A 23,483-nucleotide genomic window follows, 5' to 3' on the forward strand; every position below is an offset into this window, starting at 1 on the left:
GAGTAGGTCAGGCGAACAATCTTCCCTTATCAGTAAATAAAGTAATACATTATACCTAAATACATGAAAGAAAGCCCCGGTGAAGTGAAAAACTATGTCAAGTCTAACGTTTAATATTATGTCATTTTTCTTTTTCTGCACAAACCTGGGTGAGTACTTTTTAAGTTCATTTTAATTTTGTTAGCTGATACTTTACATTTATTTATGTGAGGGTATTTTAGTTGAAAAGACGAACCAAGTACAAAAGACGACGGTTTTATATATATACTCACTAGCGCCTTCTCAGATATATACATTGAACTCCATTATCATTACAGAAAGACTTACATGCACTTATTTTGACTAATTTTTTTCGCCGACCATATTTTAACCTTTTTTTAGAACCTAGCCCTTTAGCAATGTTCAAGTTTATCTAAAAGGTTATTTGTAAATGTACCATTATTTTCCAGGGTTAGTGTACTCATGCTGCGCGGATGGGTGGACAAGTTTCGGTGGATCGTGTTATTTCTTCGGACATCATAACCTTAATTTTCAGGATGCCGAAGTAAGTAAAAGAGTTGATATTTTTAATAAAAGGTTTGTTAGGCAAAATCTTATGAGCAATTATAAATCTTTCTTACTGTAAAATTTGAATGCTTCTTAAGTCGTAGTATAGAATGTTTCCGTTATTTTACACACATACATAATGCTTGTAAAGAGAATGAATGTTAAAATGTCAAAATATTATGATGCTATTTTAAGTATGGCCTAGTGGTCTGAATTGCTTAATGATTTTATACAAGCGCATTTCGCTCTTGAGGAAATATACAAATATATTTTGTTCGGAAGATATATTTTTCAAAATTTGAATAACAATTTTGCAGCGGATATGAATTTTCATACAATCAGGATATTTTCCATACAGCAATTCATATATCAAATTATTAAAATACTGCACGTTTGTAGTGTCGCTTTTCATTGAATAATCGTGACGTTTATAAATTATATAGTTTTATATATGGCTGCTGTCGATTTATGAAGAAATCTCTAAACGGAAATTTGCTGTATTATAAATCACGGGGGAGGAAGTGTTACACGAAGGATGGAGTTCTTATGATAACTTGTTCAGGAGTTCTTGTGATGACTGTCACGGAGTTCGTCGGAAAACATCTGAATATACTACAAAAACGCTTGTCAAAAAAGGTTATTTTCATCGTTCAAAAATGAGTTTTAGGTGCTAAATTAAACTTTAATGATTAAGCTTGTCTGAAAAATGGCCTGTGATTTAGTGTTTGACACATAATACAAGATGTAAGACAAGCTTAATCATTAAAGTTAATTCAGTACCTAAACTCGTTTTTGAACGATGAAAATAACCATTTTTGACAAGTGTTTTTGTAGTATATTCAGATGTTTTCCGACGAACTCCGTGACAGTTATCACAAGAACTCCTGAACAAGTTATCATAAGAACTCCATCCTTCGTGTAACACTTCCTCCCCCGTGAAAATGAGAAATAAAGATTTTTGACAGAATATAATTATGGCCCTATATAAACTGCTGTTTGCAATATATATATATATTATAAAAGCATCGTAGTACATACAAGGGCCATTGTTTTTCATGGTAGCAGACTGACAAAATGTATATATACAAACACACAACCGTTTATAACGGGCCACATAAATTGTCAATAATAATTTTATCATTTATTCAGAGGTCATGTCAACATTACGGGGCTCATTTGGTTATCATCGAGACAAAATCTGAAAACACATTTCTGAAGAGTCACCTTGGAACTCTAAAAGGTAATTATCTGTCATCTTTAAAAAGTGTTGTTGTTGTTGTTTTTTATTTTATTTCATTTTTTTTCTGTAAATATTTAATCATAGTACGATGAATTTCATAAAAATATTAAGTCCTATTTATCATTATTATTTGCCAGAAAAAATAAGTACCGTAGTACATACGAGGTAGCAGACTGACAATAAACACTACATCAAATATTAATTATATTATTTACTATTTTATTCTTGTATGAATAAAATCTAACAAACCCATTAAAAACTGAACTCCTCCATTTAATCTAAAGTGACATTATGATCATTCCTTTCATTGTTCAGTCGAGCTGCATTGACTTTATATTTTAAAAGACTGACAGTTACAATGGTGATTGACCAAAAATGATATTGGAAAATGTTAAGGATAAACTATAAATAAGCCTGAAATATAAAAAGACCGTCCCACGTTAACATAATTCCAACGCTGCATGCGATTAACATAAACTTCCTTGGGCCACGTGAGTTATTATCGTTCATGCATAGTAAATTATTATAAATTGGAAGGAATTATGGCAAGATGTAAACCTCATTTTTACTCACTCTAAATATAAACCTTCGAATGAGGCTTAATGTCACGCAAGCGCGATTCTTAAGAACGTTGTTGGTTATTTCAATCACTTTATAAATATCTAACTTGCATATTGAGCACACGCCAATAATAGTAATCAAAATTTCTTTTCGCACCTTCATTCATATATAGATACAAATCACTGGATTGGACTAACGGATGAAGTTCTCGAGGGTACCTGGAAATGGTATTCTAATGATTCCATAGCAACCGGATTCACTGATTGGGGTACTGGACAACCCAATGATCACAGACATGGAAACTGTGCCGCCATTTGGGCCTCTTTCCAGTATAAATGGGTAGATGAATCATGTACACATTTGTTTAAACCTTTATGTGAGAAAAGGTACGGATATTATAAACAAAATAATTCCTTTGTTATGCCCCCACTTAGATGGGGTTTGGGGAATAATGATTTACCCTTGTCTGTCCTTCCCGCTGCTTGGTATTAATGTAATATGGTAAGATGAATGTGCAGTCGACGGAGAGACCGAGACTCAAACCCGTGAACCTCAGGATACCGAACAGCACCTCTACCGAATGAGCTATCTGGCTATTAGTGCAATAAGAAAACAGTTAAATTTTGTGACAAACATAGCTTTTGGTGAATGTCTTACACAATTTGATTGATGAAAATCTTAGATATGTTATTGCTATATATTAACTTCAATATTCTTGGTATATATTTATCGCATAGTTCAACGATTTAAGACAATAATATTGTTTCATTTGAATATAATATGGAATAGATAACACCATGCACATGCATACAAGAAAACTAACAGCACACATATCTTTTATGTAAAAATTCGTGTTGTCATAAGACAATCTAGGAGAATGTCATCACGGATTGATTTATTTCAGGGAGAGTAATCAAGATTAAATTTCTGATGAAATGATATGATATGATATGTATTTCCTTGAATGAAACAAAATAAAGATTTAAATGATTTTATTCGTTATTTATACGTTATTAACTCCCACGATATTGTTAAAGTCCCGTAATATGTGTTAACCCGTTTTGAATTATCTGACCAATGAGATGTCTCAATACAAAAGTTAAAGGGGATAGTTCTCTGCAGCACCAATGGTTTATAAAGTACTATCGAGAATTTGACTGATCGTGAAATAAATTCAAATACTGTAATATGACTATTTTTTAAAACATTTATTGGAAATACCATTGTTATCCTCGTTTAAAGTGGATTGGTCTAAATGTGCACATGTTCCATAAGAATTTCAAATTGTGGTTAAAAGAACCCTAAAAACAATCAAAATGTAGCATTTAGATGTTCTAACGAAACAAAATATTGATAGAGTTCTAAAGTGATTTCGTATGAACATTTCCATGATAAATTATAGTTTTTGGGGAGTTTTTGCCTCCCCAATGTTAATACCATTCGTCAAATCTTACTGTCGCGGTAATCAGGTCAAAAAATAGTACCTTGATTTTTTAAGCTGACTCATCAGTCATCACAGACATTTACAATATGAAAATATTTTCATTCTTTAACTTCATATCTGCAATTTGTAAAGATAATAATTCTCTGAAAAATTCTTGAATTTTTTCAAAATCACTACTCCGTGACGTCATACTGCGGCGGTAATCAGGTTTAGTCATACGTACGTTGGTCATAAATAGTTCTGGTATGAAAACCCTTCTACATAATAACTTTATCAACAATTTTTTAACAAAAAGCATAAATGAAAATTTATATGTAAATGCTTTAATTAGGTGGCAAATATTCTTTATTATTTTTTCCAATTAGTACGCAGCGACAAACTGTTTATGACAGGTCATTAACTAGAACGTTTCAACACCGTAGTCTCAATATCATGCATGTTCTTTTGTTGTTATAAACCATTTACATGTATAGCCTTTAATATTTTTGTAAAGACAAATAATGGTAAACTGCCGCTTACATCAGAGACATGGATCATGTTTGCGGGATAACTAAGGAAAACTAACTTATTAGTACACCCTAGGAGGCTGTACGCGGAAAACGCTCTTAAGCCGCTAAACCATGTAGCTGTTAGTTAATCTTTTGCATACATTTAACTAAAAATTCACTGATTGTGATGAACATATAGTTTTAAAACATTATATTATTGAACCATGTATCGCCGAAAAAAACTATTTAACTACAAAACCCGTAAGGACCCTCCAACAAAATTTCAGCACAAGATAACATTTTACATTAGGAAATAAAAAAAGTAATACTTATATTTTCATCTTACATAATTCATTAATCAAACTTTAAATTAAAAGTATCTTTTAAAAATATGTCTGGCAATTGACAGATCCCTACTCTGATCTTTTATTTGTATAGGAATAAATTTAAACATGTGCTCCTTTGTTTAGGAATATTTTGTAGTGAAAGTCTTGATATATCCACTAATCTCATAATTTGAATTAGACAGGTCAGGGATTTATACAACCAGTTGTTTAGTTAACTACGCTCATTTTAATCCCAATAGAAACATTCAAATATTGGGGGTAAAACACATGGCCAAAGTACCTAGTAGTCGTTTACCCGGTGGTGATCCCATTAAACTGATTATAGATTCGAATTGATTAGAAACACAAATAGAAACATGTGTTTCGGTACAACAAAAATTGGAAGTAAAGTGAACAGTTAAATGACGGAAGTAAAAAGAACAATTAAAGAAATATGTGGTAAATATGTTTTAACAAAGAAATAATTATTTCAGAGAAAGATGCAAAGATCAGTCTTCAATCAAATGAAAGAGATTTGCAGACTCGGTTTGATTGAATCTGTACATGGGGGATAATAAATACATGCAACATCCCTCACACCCCCTAGCACCGGCTTGAGCGTTATTCAATTATCAACACTTAATAGTGCTGGCATCAATGATCCCGAAGGACCAGAAAAATATAACAACACTGAAGTGAAGTACGGGGCAACTTTTTACACCGGCCACACAGCACTTGACACCGATTTTTAACAGGTTAAGTTTATAATTTACCAGAAGGGCAGCACCCTCTTTATTAATCCCATATACCTTAAAAAATATGTATACCTATATTATATGCCAGAAAGACATTTGTACACCTATTCTGTATTAAATGAGTGTATTACATTGATATATATAGAATGAACATATTTTGTTTGGTTTGCTTTTTTAAGTCGATGTTAATATATGTATTTGTTAATGTCCCGGCATAGATCCACCCCAATGAATAATTAACTAGTACATACAAACTACCTCCGCGTAACCGATTATCGCAAGAAATTTCGATTCTGAATGACAGATGGCCCATGATCAATTGTTACGACAGAATTACGCTTCGTCCGAGGATCGAACCAGCGACCACAGTACTTCTAACCCGACGCTGTCCCTATTGAGCTAAGCAGGCGACGATTTAACATTACCTAAGAATAACACGCTTTTATTAATGTAAAACTTACTTTACAGAAATAAAGGTTTTGCATGAGTTTTTTTGTGGATAAACTATTTGCTAAGGGTTAACTAACAATTCATTTGAATTGTTCCGTATAAAAACACGTACACGTCCAATTTAAAGGCATAGCAATTAAGTGTGTTAATGTATATTTTATTATATATGCACGTAGGTCACAAAATATGTCATTTCTTATGTTATATATAGATATATACTTTAAGTCTTTTTTCCATCACTGTACGTCTAGTTTAGATAATATATAATTATATAGATACATTTTGTGTCGTGGCAAAGTGGTAACTTAAAATAATTTGTCCTTTGTCGATCTGAATCACGACAGGAACTTTTTGTTATAGTATTTAATAAGAAATTTATGCGGTTAACTAAGTGCAAATTGTAGTTCTATTGTCTGAAAAAATGCACGAAGTGTCACCTGAAATCTTCCTTTACCGTCGAAGCTAATGCAAAATATGACATATACCCTTTACACAACCGTTGTTATAACCCTTTTTTTGCCTAGGGCAGTCAAGCTATTGCTTTGTCGCGTACAATGTAAACTGTCAATGAGAAGATGTTTGGCTTCTAATAGCAGTCTGTACTTTTATTCTCATGAAAAATAAAGCAAATTGTACCAATCGAAAGGCAACGAAAATTAAAATGTTCATATAGCTTGATTGTACTGTTTTTACGCTAATATAACATATATCAATTGTAAATTCTTATCTAATCTCGAATGTATACAGGTTTATTTTGTTTTGTCTTGCATGATGATGCTAGTTCAATTTGTCATCTAATTACATTTAGATATAAATATATATTGCTTCTGCAATTAATGGATTAACTTATTTCGTGTACTTTAAACGTTTATTGGAATGGTCATTGAAGGTCTGCACCGATTAAAACAATGACGAATTCAGTCTGGCGGCAATGACAAAACTATTTAAGAGATCGATTTTGACGCTGAAAAAACATAATATTTATTCATATACACCAGCTTTAGACATTTAACTAGTTTATGGAACGTCAGCGATTCCACCTAAGTCACATACACAGTCACATACACAAGATGGGACTTTTCACTTAAATTGATTGTTATTATGTGTGCTTTGGTTAGACTTTGATAACTGAATTTGGATAACTCAACAACTTCACGTTTTAACCTTGTGTGACATTTTCCTTTTCATTTTGATAGGACATAAAGGTATCGTTGCGGGTAAAAATCAAACAAAAAATATATAAAATGTTTTCTAATTACGGAAAATAATGTATCAAAAACGATATATAAGAGAATAGATAATTCCTTGTTTTATAATCAGTGATGGACTAAACATTATTTTTGCTTGACATCATCTTTATCACCAAGATTAAACAATTTATTTATATCTTATTCAATATATAATGTTTTTCAGTCCTCACATACAAGTGTAATTACAGTAGAAATGTTAAAAGTTTCGAAATTCAAAAATTGCAATGGTCGAATTTCGAGCTTGTGTTGAATTCGAGCTAATGCAATTACAGTAGAAATCTTAAAATCACACTAAGATATGTTCATCTGTTTCTTAATATACATGTATGTCAGTTCAATTTTCGATGGAAAAATAACAACTCGAATGTGTCATTGAAAATATTCACACTCGAGTGTAAATGTCGCGGGACCTCCACACTACTAATAAGCTCGCCATTTTTGTATTATCTATCTTGTATTTATCTTATTTAGAAGTTACATGACAAACTTGACTCGAGAATTATCCACCATGTAAAGATTATCATTTCTTAAAATTTTGCGAGTGTAGATATATTTATTTAAGATAAGCCTTAATCTACAAAACAATATTACAATTTTCAATGTTCAACGATACGACCCCCCTCCCCTCCCACAAACACCTAAAATCCTATAATATCTTAGTACAGTAGGAATTTAAGGCCAATTTAAGGCTCTTTTTGTGCCTCAATCTTTTTATTTTTATATCTACCATCAGTTTCCAAAACAGGTACTCATTTGCTACTTAGATAGATCTTTTACTACTTAGTCAATTATTAGTACAGCTTTAGTGATGTAGCATTTTTTAGGAAAGTCAAAATACCTCTTTGTTTAAAAAGAGGATATTTTTTCGTTTGAGTGAAATATGGAATATATTTTCACGAAACATGATAAAATGCGACATATTTTCACGAGCCGGGACGGCGACTGAAAATATGTGGCATTTTATCATGTTGAGTGAAAATATATACCATATTTCACGAAAAACGAAAAAATATCCTTTTTATTTAATTTCATTATGAAAGAAAAATGGTTACAAATCCTATTGCTTGCTACGCAATTGCAATTGCACAGCGCGCAGTAATATATTATTGCATCTTGTTTTGCGCGCGATATTTGGCGCTACATTGTGACGTCACGTAAAAAACAGTTTAAACGTCTGTACAGCGTTAATAACTGAATTAAAGATATTGGTGTTCGGATTGATTTTCTAACTTAGACCATTTTCTATCATTCTAGATTGTTTTCAAAACAAAATTCAACAAAAATTTGTTTTGTATTTATCAGATGTTTTAAACAAAATGGCGAAAGAAGTCCATTAAAATAAATATGAGTTCTGACTCCGCCTACTTTCATATTTATATTTCATATTTATTTTTAAAAAATATGAAATATATTTGACTGATATAACACCATATTTCATTGGTAAAATTAAATAAATTTTGTTATTTTTATGGCAAACGATCAGCGTTTTTTCTTCTTCAGGTGATAGGCATCACAAATGCTCTTATTCCATAAAAAATACATGTAAATTCTAAAACACATGGTTTTTACCCCTTTCTCAAGAACAAAAAATGTATTCATTTTCAAGGCAAACTGTTACATAACCACTACACAAAATCCCTCACCGCTGTGGGTTCGAATCCCGACAGAGACTTTGGATTCTTTCATGTGAGGAAGCTATCCCGCTAGCTTACGGAACGTCGGTGATTCTTCTCAGGTACCCGCTCGCGCACGGAAGGGCACCTGATGTATTCCTCCACAAGTAAAGCTGGAACGTCTCCATATGACATATACTGTGTCGGTTTGATGTAAAACCTAAATTAAACAAACAAACAAATTGTTTAAATATGAAAATTCTGATGTGAAATAAATAATAATGATAAACACTAAAAGTAACAAATACATAAAGTACAATTATGTGATTATATATTGTCCAGTACAATATTGAATTTTATTGGACAAGTAGTCAAGTACACAATTTTTAAATATGTTAAATTGTTTGAAAAAAATCATATCATTTGCATATTCCGTTTTCAAAACTGATTATTCTAATTGTGAAAATTGATCCAAAATTATTCAAATTGGGTAAAGAATAGCACACAATATACGATTTTAATTTTATTTTTGAAATTATTTCTGAACCATATTTATTTAACAGCATATATATTTTTCTACTATGTAAATTCCAACCCTTTTTTGTAAGCCTTTGGACCTCAGTGGAGTTCCTGCAAAGAATTGTTATAAACATCATTGATGGAGGCTATATCAAGGTAGTTGAAAAGAAGAAAAATTGTTTGTTCAATCAATATGTGTTTTATCAACCTTTAAAGTACACAAATACACAAATCGAAAATGAATGCTAGCTGTTTAAGATAAATGTTCAAAATCCGGCATGAACATTGATTGACAGAATTTCAAACTAAGCAAAAGAAGAGAATAAACAACAACCAAAAACTAAAAAAAAACAAACAAAAAAAAACGAATGTGTATATTGGACATGCAGAATATATTACGGTAAGAAAATGATTGAAAAATATGTTTAACAATCATAATATTATAATCAATTTAAAAATGCCCAATGATGTAGAATTATAAACAGATTCGACTTTATGTCAAGCTGTATTCAATTTACACAACCACAATAGTAAGTATGTAAATAAAGTACTGTTTACTTTTATATCTATAAATTTTCCTTATTTAAATGGATATTACTACGATATAAAAATATTATAATAAACGTTGTCAACAACTCGTAGCATTTAATAACTATTTGTTTACATGTTTAGATTCATAGCGTAGGTTTATATACCGCTATACCGCATCACCTCCGTATAGTCTAACTATTGTGTTCTATGTGCTTTACCGAAGTTTGACGGAAAGCGCCGAGTTGACGCGATTGGATCGCTTGACTGTTCCTCATCCTGAAAATGTTGAAAATAAATGGAAGAAAGCATTTACATTCAACTGATGCTTTTATGATATTAAAAGCCGCGTGGAGGATTATAAAAAATACATGAATCTCCGTTCTAATATTGACACGTTCTAAACATCATTCTCTATGATCACTTCATGATGTTGGACAGGTTGGTTTAGTACAAAGGTCGGCTTGATTAGAGTTGCCAAGACATTGTTTCCCATCCGTTGATGGTTCAGGGTTGTCACACAGTCGGCTTCGTGACCTCAAACCTACACTGCAACTCGCGCTACATGCTTCCCAACTTCCCCAGTTTGACCATCCGCCATCTGAAATATAAATACATGTACGCATTAAGATATATAGAATTTTTTAAAAATGATTAATTTATTATTTTATTATTATTATCTACGAACTTAATATAGCTTACTGATAATAAAGTGTAAAGAAAAAGTAATATGTTTTTAAACAGTCGGATTAATTGATTATATTTTCTCGTTTACATGTAGCTAGGTATAAATACTTTGCCAGTTTATTTATAATACGTTTTCGGCTAGATGTCATAATTTGTAAATTAATGTTTACTAGGCCAAGAACAGTAATAATTAGGAAAACAACGATATCGTATTTATCTATAAAATAATATAATAAAAGGGACACACTTATAGAAAATGGTACTCATTTTCAACTACATTCATAATACAAAGTAAATAAATTCGTTCAGGTCTTGGAATATTCCTGTGTCTGCTTTCCTCTATTGTTACTTTATTAGCAGAACATCTAAATCGACGTAAAGTAGCACGATAATTTTATTAACTAACAAAGAACAAATATTTTTTCGCAACATGTTCATTTTCAAATATACATTTTTTTGTTGTTGTTTTGTTTTTGTTTTCGTTTTGGGTTTTACGTCACAACGACACAGTGTAGGTCATATCCCGACGTTACAGGTTTACTGGTGGAGGAAGACATCAGGTGCTCTTCCGTGCATTATTTCAGGCACGAACAGGCACCTGAGTGGAACCACCGACGTTCCGTAAGCTAGCTGGATAGCTTCCTCACATGAAAGAATCCAAAGTCTCTGTCGGGATTCGAACCAACAGCGGTAAGGGGCAAGTGATTTGAAGTCAACAACACTAACGACACGGCCACGGACACCCCCAAATATACAATATGTTTCTATCTTAGGTAAATTGTTAATTTCACTATGCAATTGTTGTAAGTATTGATCTTTTATTCGTGCTATGAAAATGTTTAGTTGATCATTTGTAACACTTTGATTATTCCATAAAAAATGGAGAAACTAACTCATTCAACAAACACCCGTACATCACTCGACCACTTGCTTAATAAAGCATCATTATAATTTTTTCATACTTTTAATTATATAAATAAGTTTGTCGTTATTCTGAAGAATTCTGTACCAAAATTTTAATATCTTTGTCTTTCTAAAAACAATTTATGGAATCTTCCTAATTCTCCATACACTGTTGTACATGTATTTACAATTTGTTGCCCTACACCTAACAACTCTTTCCAAAATTCAAATGTATTATTTCAATGTCAGGGGCTTCATGTATTCCACATATTTCTGATCCATAATTTATGATAGGTTATATCGTGGTATTAAATAACTTAAATTTATCTGGTATCTTAAAATTTACTTTATCAAATAATGCATTTAAAGAAAACAAAGCTTTTAAAACTTGATAACAAGCGATATTTGCTTGATAAAAATACCATTAGAAGAAGGCGTCACACCTAAGTATGTAAAAGGTCTCACAACTTCTAGGTTTTCACTACCATAGAATACATCAAATCCTCATATTGTGTTCAGTTTCCAGTTTTATAACCATGACTACAGTTTTATCAGTATTAACAGTTATAGTCTATGCTTTACACTATACATGTTCATGTTATTTAACACATTTTGTAGTCCTATGAAAATAAAACAGTTTATTATATACTTATAAATGAAATATTGAGAAATATTGATGAAATAAAATGCGTATTTTCATTTTCCGTATTTTCACTGTAAAAATTTATTTTTCACTGCAGTGAAACATATTTTCCGTATTTTCACTGGTGTCTTGCCGGACTACTTTCTTTTAAATTCTACCAGTACACAAAATTTAAGGGAAAGTTTTTCAAATTTTATCGCAAAAAAGAGAAAAATGTACATAATAAACAGAAAATTCAAGTTTTTTCTATAAATACATGATTTATTTTCATCTTGTGGCATGAAAATTACCATATTTCACTCGTGGCTACCGCCACTCATGAAATATTTATTTTCATACCACTCGATGTATATATATCATGTATTTATAGAAAAAACTTGAATATCCTCTATGTCGTCAGCAAATAATAACAGACAGAACTGTATTTCATCTAAACTGAAAATATCATAAGATTGAGTAAAAAAGCCTTTAATAGCTATGATTCGATAACAAATATTTATATACCAAAATCAACCGTATCTGTATACAAAATATTTCGAACAACTCCGAGCTAGCATAAAAGTACTTTTGTAGTGTTCTTACCTTTTCCTTTAGGTGAAAAATCGAGTACCATTGATAAAAACACGAACAAATATATTGTTAAAACCAAAACCGAAAAGATTATTACAACAATTCTAATCCGCCTGAAGACATCTTTTTCCAGAGCATTTACATGCTTAGTTACAACCTTATGCACTCCTTGATTATCTGTATTATCATTAGAGTTATCGACAAGTGCATGGCGTGAAGGTTGTTTAGTGTTGGCAATTTCACTTTTAATTTGAACATCCTCAGTCTGTATCTTGCGTTGAGAAATAGAATGTTCAGACAATTTGTCTTCTTTTCTGAGTTTTTCATACTGTCCTTCATCAAGACTTGCTCCGACTTTTTCTAAATGCTCATTATTTTCATCAGTTGCATGCGTTACTCTTGTGTTGCCTTCAACCTCTTTTTTACCGCCTAATCTTAGATGTTCGTATTCATGCAAATTACCTTTGATCGATTTATTTTCTTCTGTGGATCTACTTACTTCCACAGTATCACTTCCTACTCTAGTATTCTCATATAGACTTGTCGTAATATCCTGCACTTTTTCTTTGACTTTTTCTTCCATATCGAATTCCATTCTAAATCATCTATTCTTAAATTGTTATGATACCTTAAGCAAAATCATTTAAATTTTCACTAATTTTATGCCGGTTTGTTATTTATAAATTCTTAATTCTTCCTTCTTTTGCAGTGGTTTATTGTTAATATAAAAGTAAGTTTAACATTTCAACAAGGTAGATATGTTAATGTTTTATGTTTCATGCATAACTTTAAAATAGCGTTTAAAGTAGTGGGTGCTCACTCAACCTTAATTTGTTTCGATATTTATTTTCTTATCGAGGTCGTCATCAATTTATATACGGTATAAGTATACGAATGACATACAAACTGTATACTCTTCAAACTGTGTAACTGATCTACTATTAGCAAGTTATGTTTCCTGTATACAATATAACTTGAAGAAACAAAATGTAATACTTTCGTCTTAATTTAGATATGTTTTATTTTGTATATTTATTTATAAATATTCTATTAATTTATTTTTGGATGTTTTTGTTTGTTTAAAATTTTTTTTTGTTTTCAGTGAATGAGATGGTGGCTTCAGAATGATATGCTATAGACCGGTTTTTCAAAATGATATCGGTAAATGATATCATGCGAAAACAATATTGCAATGACGGTACACTATACTATACTGTGTTCCTTGAATAGTTTTCAAACGTAGATTTCTTTGTGGAAAACATCGATCTATACAGATCTTGTAATGATTAAAACCCTAAGACATTTCTTTGATTTATCAAGCTATAAAGAACCATTATTCACTTCAATGACGCAAATGAAGATTGCAAAATCTATAAAGAAGAAAATAAAATTTATTTAAAAGAAGAACGCAAAGCTGAAATAACAGATACTTTTGAATATTAATTTTTCTTATCCTTAAAGCATGCCTTGGGTTTAATATTTTGATAACTAGAATTTTACTACACTTAAAAAAGACCAGCGTGTAACCTGACGGAATTGTAAAATTATTCGCCTGTCACCTCTTTTCATGCAAATTTACCTGGCATTTGTGATGATTGTATCCACCTGGCTTGCAGTCACCACCGGTAGCTCGCTTGACCCAAAGCACTGAGGACAATTGCAGTTTTTTCAACTTAACAAATATGTGCATGTATAATTCTTAACAAAGATGAAGATATATGTACATTTACAATATTAATGAGATATGATGTCTGTATGTATCGCTAAAGTTGATTGTGAAAAGTTGGATTCCATAGAACCTTTAGGGCGAGTTTGAATACAACTTTATCCAATCAACGAGCGGGATACAATACATCAGATTAGCATATTAATGTAAATACAATGCATTTTTGTTATATTATTTCTTTAAATCTTAACAAAACCAGATTTTTTAGAAGACTAAATGTATGCATATATAGAAATCGTCATTGAAAACACGTGGCATCAACATTTGACCGTAAAAAGTTTGAGTTTCCGTAGGTATGTGAATATGAATGTTATTTCCTCAGAAAGGTACACAATAAGGTAGAGTGAATCTATCGTCTACTTAATTTCTTCGCCTCGTGTCGCCTTCACGTATCAGTTGTCGGTGTAACTCGATCTGTCGCTTAACCTGGAACAGCACGAAATTACAACATTTAAGGGAATTTCGCTGAGGGCCGAAAGCAAAAATTATATATATTTGTGAAATTTTTACATAGAACAATGTATAATAGAATTACTGAGGCACGTATTAAAGGAAAGATTTAATAAAAATAATAATATAACATCAAATTAAATTAAAAATCGCATTTTTTATGAGCTATCATAGCGTATTTCAGGTTTTCAAAAGTAAAATTATTTTGGAAAAAGCAATAACCAAATAATATGAATTTTGTACACAATATATTGATTCAGACCTTCCTCTAATGACACGTGCATTTTGAAAAACGATAAAGTTTAAGTTATATGTACTGACAATAGACTGAAGCATGCACTTAGCTTATACTTACTGTTAGTACCCATGGCTGAAGCATGTTGTTAGCTAATTTAACATGGCTAAATACTTACTGATAGTGCCCATGGCACTGCAAACATGACAGACAACACAAATCGACAACTCCACCCCTTTGAATAAAAAATTAACATATCATTTAAGATTAATGAATAAAATAAAAAAAACGATTTATAAATCCCTCATATATATGCTAATCAAGATACTCTTAGGCATCATGTAACTCGCGCCTATACAAAATTTATTACTTGAGAAATAAGCGTGACTTATGTTCTCATGAGACCCTATCAACTTGTAAGAGCAACATTGTCGCAAAATACGCCCATCACAAAAGCTTTTGACATATATAATGTGGGCATAATATATATGCGTATAGGAGATATGCTCTGGGCAATATAAGGAAAATATCTCTAGTGATGTTGACGTTGCAAATATTAACCTATATAACATGTGTCACACTTATAGATATGATAGTTATCATTTGGTTACATTCCATCAATAAAGATGACTTAATGGACCCCGTACATAAACTTTGACCTCTCTATGAGGCCTTGACTTTGGTAGTAGGGACCTGGATTATAAGCGCAATAAGTCTTTCAATGATGAACATTCGTGCCATGTTACAATTAATGTAAAAGAACGTGCACGCGACACGGCTTCTCATAGTGGTGAACATTCCTATGTAATTTGACATAAATTGAGCGCCGCCCGCCCGCCCGCCCGCCAGCCAGACCACTTGCCAAGGGGGAAACTAATACGACCAGTATAAAAATAAAATAAACGATTCCAATTTTATAAATGAACACAAAGTTTATATGATCAGATTAAGAATATTTAACTCTTTCAAAGGTATTTACGATTTCCTAATACATCAACGTCATATGTGAATTTAGTTCCTTTATTGTTTTAAACTCCCATCCTGCTGAAACTTATAGTAATTACCCTCACCAACCGTGTACAACAAGAGTTGTGTGTAGTCAGACCTGTCTTTACTAAGACCTTCTTTATATTCCGAAAACTCAATAAAAGGTAGTTAAACACTGGACGCTAAGTAGTTAAGTTTAACGAATTCATGAGGTTAAAAGTTATTGTGTTACATGAATGAATAATGATGATTTGTACCATTTCATAATTATACGCAAGGTATGTGTTCCTCATCATGTTCAACAGAATCCACACATTCCATAAGACCTGAAATAAATCAAAGCGCTGTAAGCACTGATGTTGTACCTCAAATCAGGAAACGGTTCAGTCTTTAATATAAGAGTCTTTGAAAGAGCCACATTTTATATATAATGGTTAAAATTATATTCCGTTTCACGCCCATTAAATCTTATGCAGACATTTTTTTTGCAGGCGGTTTTTTATGAAAGTAGTTCATGGCCAATTAATCAAACCAGGAATGCTATTAAACAACTGTTTTCATTGTTATTTTCATTGTTCTTTTTCTGGAAACAGGATGAAAAAATATCGGTTTTAAAAGGTTTCCTCGATATATTTGTCATCATCTTAATTAAGATATTTTTAAGAATATGATTATCACCTGCTTTTACTTGTATGAGTCACCTAATTTATACAAATCCACACAACATTTATTTCCTAGAAACCTATGATATGGTTACTTTATTAAAATTGGTTTTATCTAAAATTGTTCATAAAAGACAATACAAATAAACACATGTGTTATCAAGAACCGTAGGACAAGCTACACCGTGTCTTACGAAAATGGCCGAATATATACGATTGTGGAACTACGACATTAAAATATAGGAATCAGTTACCACAATAATGATAAATTTTCAGTTAAGAATGATATTATTTAGTTAACAATGATAAGTATTTGTTTTACGTATTATCATTTCACAACTCAAAAACTATTTTTATAGTACTTACAAATGCTATAAAAGACATAAATCTGTTGAATACGATGTTATCACGTAGCATTGTGAGACATCCAAAAAATGCTTGAACAAAGCCAAAACAACAGATAACCTTTCCTTGGAACAACAAGTTTGCGAGTACATGGTCTGCAGAATATGTATACAAACACACACTGACCGCACCATAAAAAAGTACACATATGCCTGAAATCTGTCAGGAATGTCATGTTTTACTAGGAGGCACAACACGAAAAGCCTCCTAATTTATGCACTTTTATAATAGAATTAAACCTATTAAATTAGAACAAGATGAATACTTTTATTATAGCATTATAACAGGAAAAATATCCATACTTTGATAAAAACATTTAAACAGAAACATGAACCATTCTGATAAGTCTGATAGAATCAAGTATTTAAAAAGGAAAAATAATATGCAATTTCATTAAAGTATAAAACAGGAAAAACATTATACCTTTAAATCTGCATTAAATAGAAAAAGGAATTTTGCACATAAATATACGTAGTAGCATTCAAATTCACTATTACAGACGTTTGAATTTGAAATTATTCTATCAAAATATTCAGGCCTTAATTGTGCAAACTAAGCAAAACATAGGATTTAATCTAGAATTATTATTGATATACAATTATAATGCATTGCCTTTATCAATATACTCAATTCAAGTCAAATATCTTTATTCACCCAGGTATAAATATAATACATACTAAGGGGTTAACAAAATAATGATTTTCAATAAAAATATTCCTGTTGTAAAGTCCTGGAAAAAACACCACGCGCAACCTCGACTTTCACAAACCGGAAACGGGATCAAATAAAAACAATGAATTGAGTTGAATACACTATAAAACTGTAATTTTTAAGCGCTTAATATTTGAATATTCAATCCTAGTTTTACATGTATATTATTTGCTTATTGTTCAAAATATTTTCATGGCCTTTAGTTATAATCAACGCATTGTTTATGATAACATTTTGTTTCAGTTTAAGATTTATCTTTTTACTTTTGCATATTTTGTAAATCATTTTCTGATAGTACTTACAATAAAAATAAACCCAGGGTTATTAGCGTCCATTTTTATCATTGTGATTTTAGGTGTCGTGTTGATATATTTTTTCTGAAACGAACATGACTTGAAATAATGAAATTAAATCGAATATGGCGCGTAAAAAATTGATATCATGCAACCAAGTATCTAACGAACGTTGTCCTTTTTCAAATGGAAATAACACAGTGATATTTTAACACCAGTACAAAGAAGTAAGATATTTTGTCCCATAGATTGTAAAAACATACTTATTTTGTTTGTGCTGTATAGTTTTGTTCCGAATACTTATAAAATGAAAAAGAAACAAAACATAATAATTGATTGTATTCAACAAAGTAAAAAAATACATTAAAATATTCATTTTGAAATTGATAGGATTATGTCAATATTCATATCTATATAAAAGAAAGAAAAGCCTTATGCAAAAAATAAATTTATTCTGAAGGTCGAAAATGAGAATAAATTTCAAATTATAGTGAAATGATGAAATGATGAAAATAAACATAAACATCTTTTAAATTATATATAACATACACACGTATACATGTATGTTTGTATAACTATATTGTTTTTATTGTATTTTTAATGACTCTTAAGTTTGTTGATATTTGCTCACTATCACAAATATTGTATTGATACAAATGATGTTTATGCTCCATGGACAGTATACTTATTATGTCTTGACAACAATATGCAATATGAACTCAAATATATATGAAACAAAATAAAACTGTATTTGGAACAGACAAACATTATCAATGTTTGTGGAAAATAAATAACACAAAACAAAACATTCCTTTTGGTGCAAGAGACAAAACCATGCTTCATTTTGGAATATGCCAACTCTGACGACGGGTTCACCTTGGCGTTGCCAAATGCAATTTACATTCATGATTACTTTCTCATCACTTTCAAAGCGACCAAACACTCGGTCTATTTGTTTCCTGGTTTTTGAAATAGTTAAAACCAGAGAACATGGGAGATAGGGAAGGATTTCAAAAGCAATATTCAATAAAAGACATGAATTGAAAGTTTCAAAACATAACCTTATTTTACTAAGTGACGATGTGGCCTCTCGGATGATGGTTTTCTTTACATATATCCATTCAATATCGCATATTTTAGTTTGCTGTTGAACTATGCATACCTGATTTATGCTAAAATACCTTTGAAGCAGTGTGGGGGTAGTCTTCTTTATTCTATTTAACTTTCTATTTTCCACTTGACATTTTTATCATAATAATTAAGTTAATAATAAAGACACTGAATATTTATATATAAAGATGTAGTCTAAATTAAGTGTGAGTGGTTTTCATGTTTTCATATTGGGCTTTTGCTAAAGAATGGCATAAGTATTTATTTATATAATATATGTAAAGATATGACTTGTATGATGTGATGTCTATTTATAAGCTTAAAACATTTCAGGTTCAAAAAACTAATTCTTTTGGCAAGGAAAATATCCATGAATAAATAGTTTTCCAATATTTACACGATCTTATATTTGTTTTACTCTTCAAGAATCTCATTTAGTCTTAAGAATTATTTATTTCTTCGTTTAAAAGACAAGGTGTATAAAACTGTGGGTTTCCGATATATCTTACGTACAGTATTCATGTAAGATTGTTAAATCGATTTCAATAATTTACAGACTTAAAGTTTTATATATGTATAGTTTGTTTGTTTACTTATTGAAACTATGTACCCGAAAAGTGTGATTTCACCTAAAAATAAAAATAGATCATTGATGTCGACGAATCATTGGTATATCAATTACAAGAACAAGAAAAATAATAAACTGGCGTGTTTTCTAACATCATAATTATCTGATTTAGAAACTGAAAAGAAAATTAAACAAGATTGCATTTGAGAAAAATGCTATGCCACCGCATTAATACAACACTAAATAGTAGTGTAGGAACATATTTTTTTTGTTTCTATACAGTTGAAGATTGTCATAATGCATAGATCCCTGACCTATCTAATTCTTATCATCAGATTAGTGGTTAAATCTATTGTTAATCAAATAAAAGATCAGAGTAGGAATATATCAATGCACTTGAGTCTAGTGAATTTGGTGGTGAAGGTCACAGCCTAAATTTCATGACTTCATCAAAGGACAACACAGTAAGACACTTTGTCAAAATCTAGGTCAGCTGATATCAAAGTTCACTTTACATCTTTATCTGTGCACATGGTGTTCATAGTGAAAATCAATGACCCCTAGGGGCGGGGCCAATTTTGACCCCAGAGCTATAATTTGTACAATCTTGCTAGAGGTTCACTACACAATGTTTCATGCAAAATATCTTAACTCTAGCCTTTGTAAATTTAAAGAAGATGATTTTTTAAGTTTTTACTATATACATATAAGGAAAACCTATGGCCCCCAGGGGCGGGGCTAATTTTGACACTAGAGGCAAAATTTGAACAACTTTGGTAGAGTACCTATAGATGATATCATTTAAGAAATATTAAAGCTCTAAGCCTTGTACCTTCAGACAATAAGATTTTTTGATTTTTTACTAAATGTATATATTGAAAATTAATGACCCCCGAAGCCGGGGCAATTTTGACCCCAGGGCTATAATTTGAACAATCTTGCTAGAGGTTCACTACACAACGTCTCATGCAAAATATCTTACCTCTAGCATTTTTCAATTACTAGAAGAAATTTTTTAAAGTTTTTACTATATACATATAAGGAAAACCAATGACCCCCGGGGCGGGGCCAATTTTGACCCCAGGGCTATAATTTGAACAATCTAGGTAAGGCTCTACCAGACAATGCCTTATGCAAAATATCTAAGCTCTAGGTCTTTTGGGTCTTTACAAGAAGGTATTTTAAGTTTTTACTATATGTACATATATAGTAAAAATCAATGACCCCCGGGCGGGGCCGATTTTGACCCCAGGGCTATAATTTGAACAATCTTGGTAGAGGTCTACCAGACAATGCCTTATGCAAAATATCTAAGCTCTAGGCCTTTTTTGTCTTTACAAGAAGATTTTTTTAATTTATTCTTTTAATTCCTTTTGGTTGCCATGGCAACCAGATTTCTGCATGGAATGAAATTCTTTGAACAACTTTGGAAGCCCTTCACCCAAGGTTCAATCCTGCCAAGTTTGGTTGAAATTGGACTGGTGGTTTTTCACAAGAAGATTTTTTAAGTTCACTATATAATCTATAACACACACACACACACACACACACGCACACGCACACGCACACGCACACACACACACACACACACACAGGTGAATCGCTATATGCCACCGCATCGCAGATGCTGCGGTGGCATAAAAAAATTTAAGATATTCAATTTGTTCTATAAATACATGATTAATTTTTATCAAGTGGTGGGAAACATGAGAATTTTCATATCACAAGATAAAAAGTTTATCCCGTATTAATAGTAAACAGACTTAAATTTTCTGTTTATCATATACGTTTTCTCTTTTCTGACCGTACAATTCGTAAATCTTCTTTAATTTTGTGTATTGCCTGAATTAAGAAGAAAGTAGTATGAAAAGACCCCAGTGAAAATACAGAAAATATGTTTTATTGCAGAGAAAGTAGTGTTTTACAATTTAAATGTGGAAAATAAAATACGCATTTTATTTCATCAATATCTCTCAATATTTCATTTATTGTATATAATTAAATATAAATCTTAAATAACGGCCTAAATGGCAAAACTGAAAGTATTGCAGGCTTGATTAGATGATAAATGAATAATGAAAAATAATGCAGTCTTTCGTCTCCGCCCATAGCACCGCTTTAGGCATAACTTGAAGTCGACACCCGCCGGTCGACATGTCAATATGGCGTCGTCTTCGTGATTTCAAAGGCGTGTGGTCCTTTAAGTAAAAGACAGGCTGTGCATTTCTAACCCATCACAAAATATGTATTATTTTTCATATCTTGACGAAGTTATATCATTATTCAACAAGCAGTTTATTTAACTGCGCATATACATGTATAAAGTCTCTAATTTCAGTATGTACACGTCTGAGTAACGTCAAGGATCCTCGAAATGTTTTAAAGTCCGTCCACTTAGGTAAGAATCTAAAATTAGATAAATAGCCACATGAAGATAAAAAAAGCTTAAAAACCGAAACATGATTCAATCGATAATGTAGTATAGTATGTACAAGAAACTTAAAAGGGAAGAAAATTACACCTGGGTTTAAGAAATATTAAAATCAGCATGCATCACAGTTGAATTGTGTTTTTAAAAAAGTTTTTGTAGTACACTGATAGTTTGATGTAATTGAGCCTAAGCTACTTACCATTACCTGTTGCATATCATATATACAGAAATAGTTGAATAATTATAAATCTACCATGTACCGAATAGACAATTGGTAATGCAGTCGTAAACAAACCGTAATATTTAGCTTTAAACATGCAAAAAAAAAAATAGAGAAAAACAGAATCCCTAAAGAAATTCCAACACAACAAAATTAAAAATGTTGCAGGCTCGGTTTGATTGAGCCTGCTCATGGACGGTACTGGAAAGTGCAATTTACCGTATACGCCTCCTAGCACCGGCTAAAGCAGAATTCAACATTTAACACGAAAATGGTGAAATTTTGAATTTAGAAACATCCGCAGATGTGTTTATACGGCGGTTATCATGTCACCTTCAATGTGACACAGTAGTGTCATTTCATGAAAAGGGGCGTGTGGTCCCCAAGTAAAAGAATGTTTTTGAACAATGGGCGGAACTAAAAAAATGGAACTTTGAAAGGGGATCTGAGGTTATGAAGCCTGCATATCACAGATAAGACAGATTTGCTTAGATTGTCAATCGTCAGGCAGATTTAATTTTGATTTCACAGACTGATAATTCGATTTTTTTTCTCTTATCTTAATGCATACCGCTTTAAAGTTAATAATAATAAACATGAAACCTACACCACGCAGCGTGTACTTTCATGTTTTAATGTTAAATTAATATAAAATTGCAACAAAGGGAAGAAATCTATAATGTAGTTGCGTTATAGAAAGAAAACATATCGTTTCCCTCTTCCAGTTTAAATCATTCGATTAATTAAACCTAAAACTAAATTCATATTTAATTTTTTTTAATCTTTCAAGTTATTAATGAAAAGTGATCATGAATTTCAATAACATTCAATATTCAATTTGCCTTCACTTTAGTATATGATTAATGTTTACCTTTTTCTTGTAAATTGATATTAATCTATTATAAAATTATTAGTATTTTGTATTATGTCTAAAGTCTAAAAGTTTCGTTTACAAAAATTTGAAACAAAATTCCTGACTTAAACGTACATGTTATTGTTGACCATCTAAACATCACCCGGTTAAGTGTGTGAATCTAGCGCAGGTTTCGACATAAGACATTCAGCTGGACATTGAAATTTTACCAAATATTCTGTTGACAGGTCGTACAGAAGAACATAAAACTTTTACCAAATTTCCTGATAGCACAATAATATTGCATTA

The 23,483-nt window shown here is 31.3% G+C and overlaps 2 protein-coding genes across 3 annotated transcripts in view; one reads left to right on the forward strand and one right to left on the reverse strand.

Moving 5' to 3' along the window:
* On the forward strand, positions 1-3,333 carry LOC132726047 (perlucin-like protein). The gene is made up of 5 exons (XM_060711296.1): positions 1-149; positions 450-544; positions 1,696-1,786; positions 2,520-2,733; positions 3,252-3,333. Exons 1-5 carry the CDS (start codon positions 95-97, stop codon positions 3,268-3,270), a joined length of 474 nt encoding a protein of 157 aa, XP_060567279.1. The 5' UTR covers positions 1-94; the 3' UTR covers positions 3,271-3,333.
* Positions 3,334-9,547: 6,214 nt separating this feature from the next.
* Positions 9,548-23,483, reverse strand: part of LOC132726046 (uncharacterized) — a 29,221-nt gene continuing 15,285 nt past the window's right edge. The window contains exons 1-6 of one of the 2 annotated variants that reach the window (XM_060711293.1): positions 18,002-18,304; positions 16,950-17,147; positions 16,179-16,247; positions 15,113-15,169; positions 12,536-14,675; positions 9,548-10,321 (exon numbers count right to left, since the gene is read on the reverse strand). In XM_060711293.1, coding sequence (XP_060567276.1) covers positions 10,146-10,321; positions 12,536-13,118 — 759 coding nt within the window. In that variant the 5' untranslated portion in view covers positions 13,119-14,675; positions 15,113-15,169; positions 16,179-16,247; positions 16,950-17,147; positions 18,002-18,304 and the 3' untranslated portion in view covers positions 9,548-10,145. Of the gene's footprint in view, positions 10,322-12,535; positions 14,676-15,112; positions 15,170-16,178; positions 16,248-16,949; positions 17,148-18,001; positions 18,305-23,483 lie in introns of those variants that run through there. The other variant, XM_060711295.1, reaches the window with a different exon arrangement.

This window comes from Ruditapes philippinarum, unplaced genomic scaffold (genome assembly GCF_026571515.1).
Source record: "Ruditapes philippinarum isolate M1 unplaced genomic scaffold, ASM2657151v2 ctg3203_1_1_1_1, whole genome shotgun sequence".
Lineage (NCBI taxonomy): Eukaryota > Metazoa > Mollusca > Bivalvia > Venerida > Veneridae > Ruditapes > Ruditapes philippinarum.

Bases quoted from the DNA above. Each gene is read 5' to 3' on its own strand.
- LOC132726047 (XM_060711296.1), top strand. From the start codon at position 95: ATGTCAAGTCTAACGTTTAATATTATGTCATTTTTCTTTTTCTGCACA. The intron at 150-449 runs GTGAGTACTTTT...ATTATTTTCCAG, and splicing joins CTTTTTCTGCACAAACCTGG to GGTTAGTGTACTCATGCTGC. The intron at 1,787-2,519 runs GTAATTATCTGT...ATTCATATATAG, and splicing joins TCACCTTGGAACTCTAAAAG to ATACAAATCACTGGATTGGA.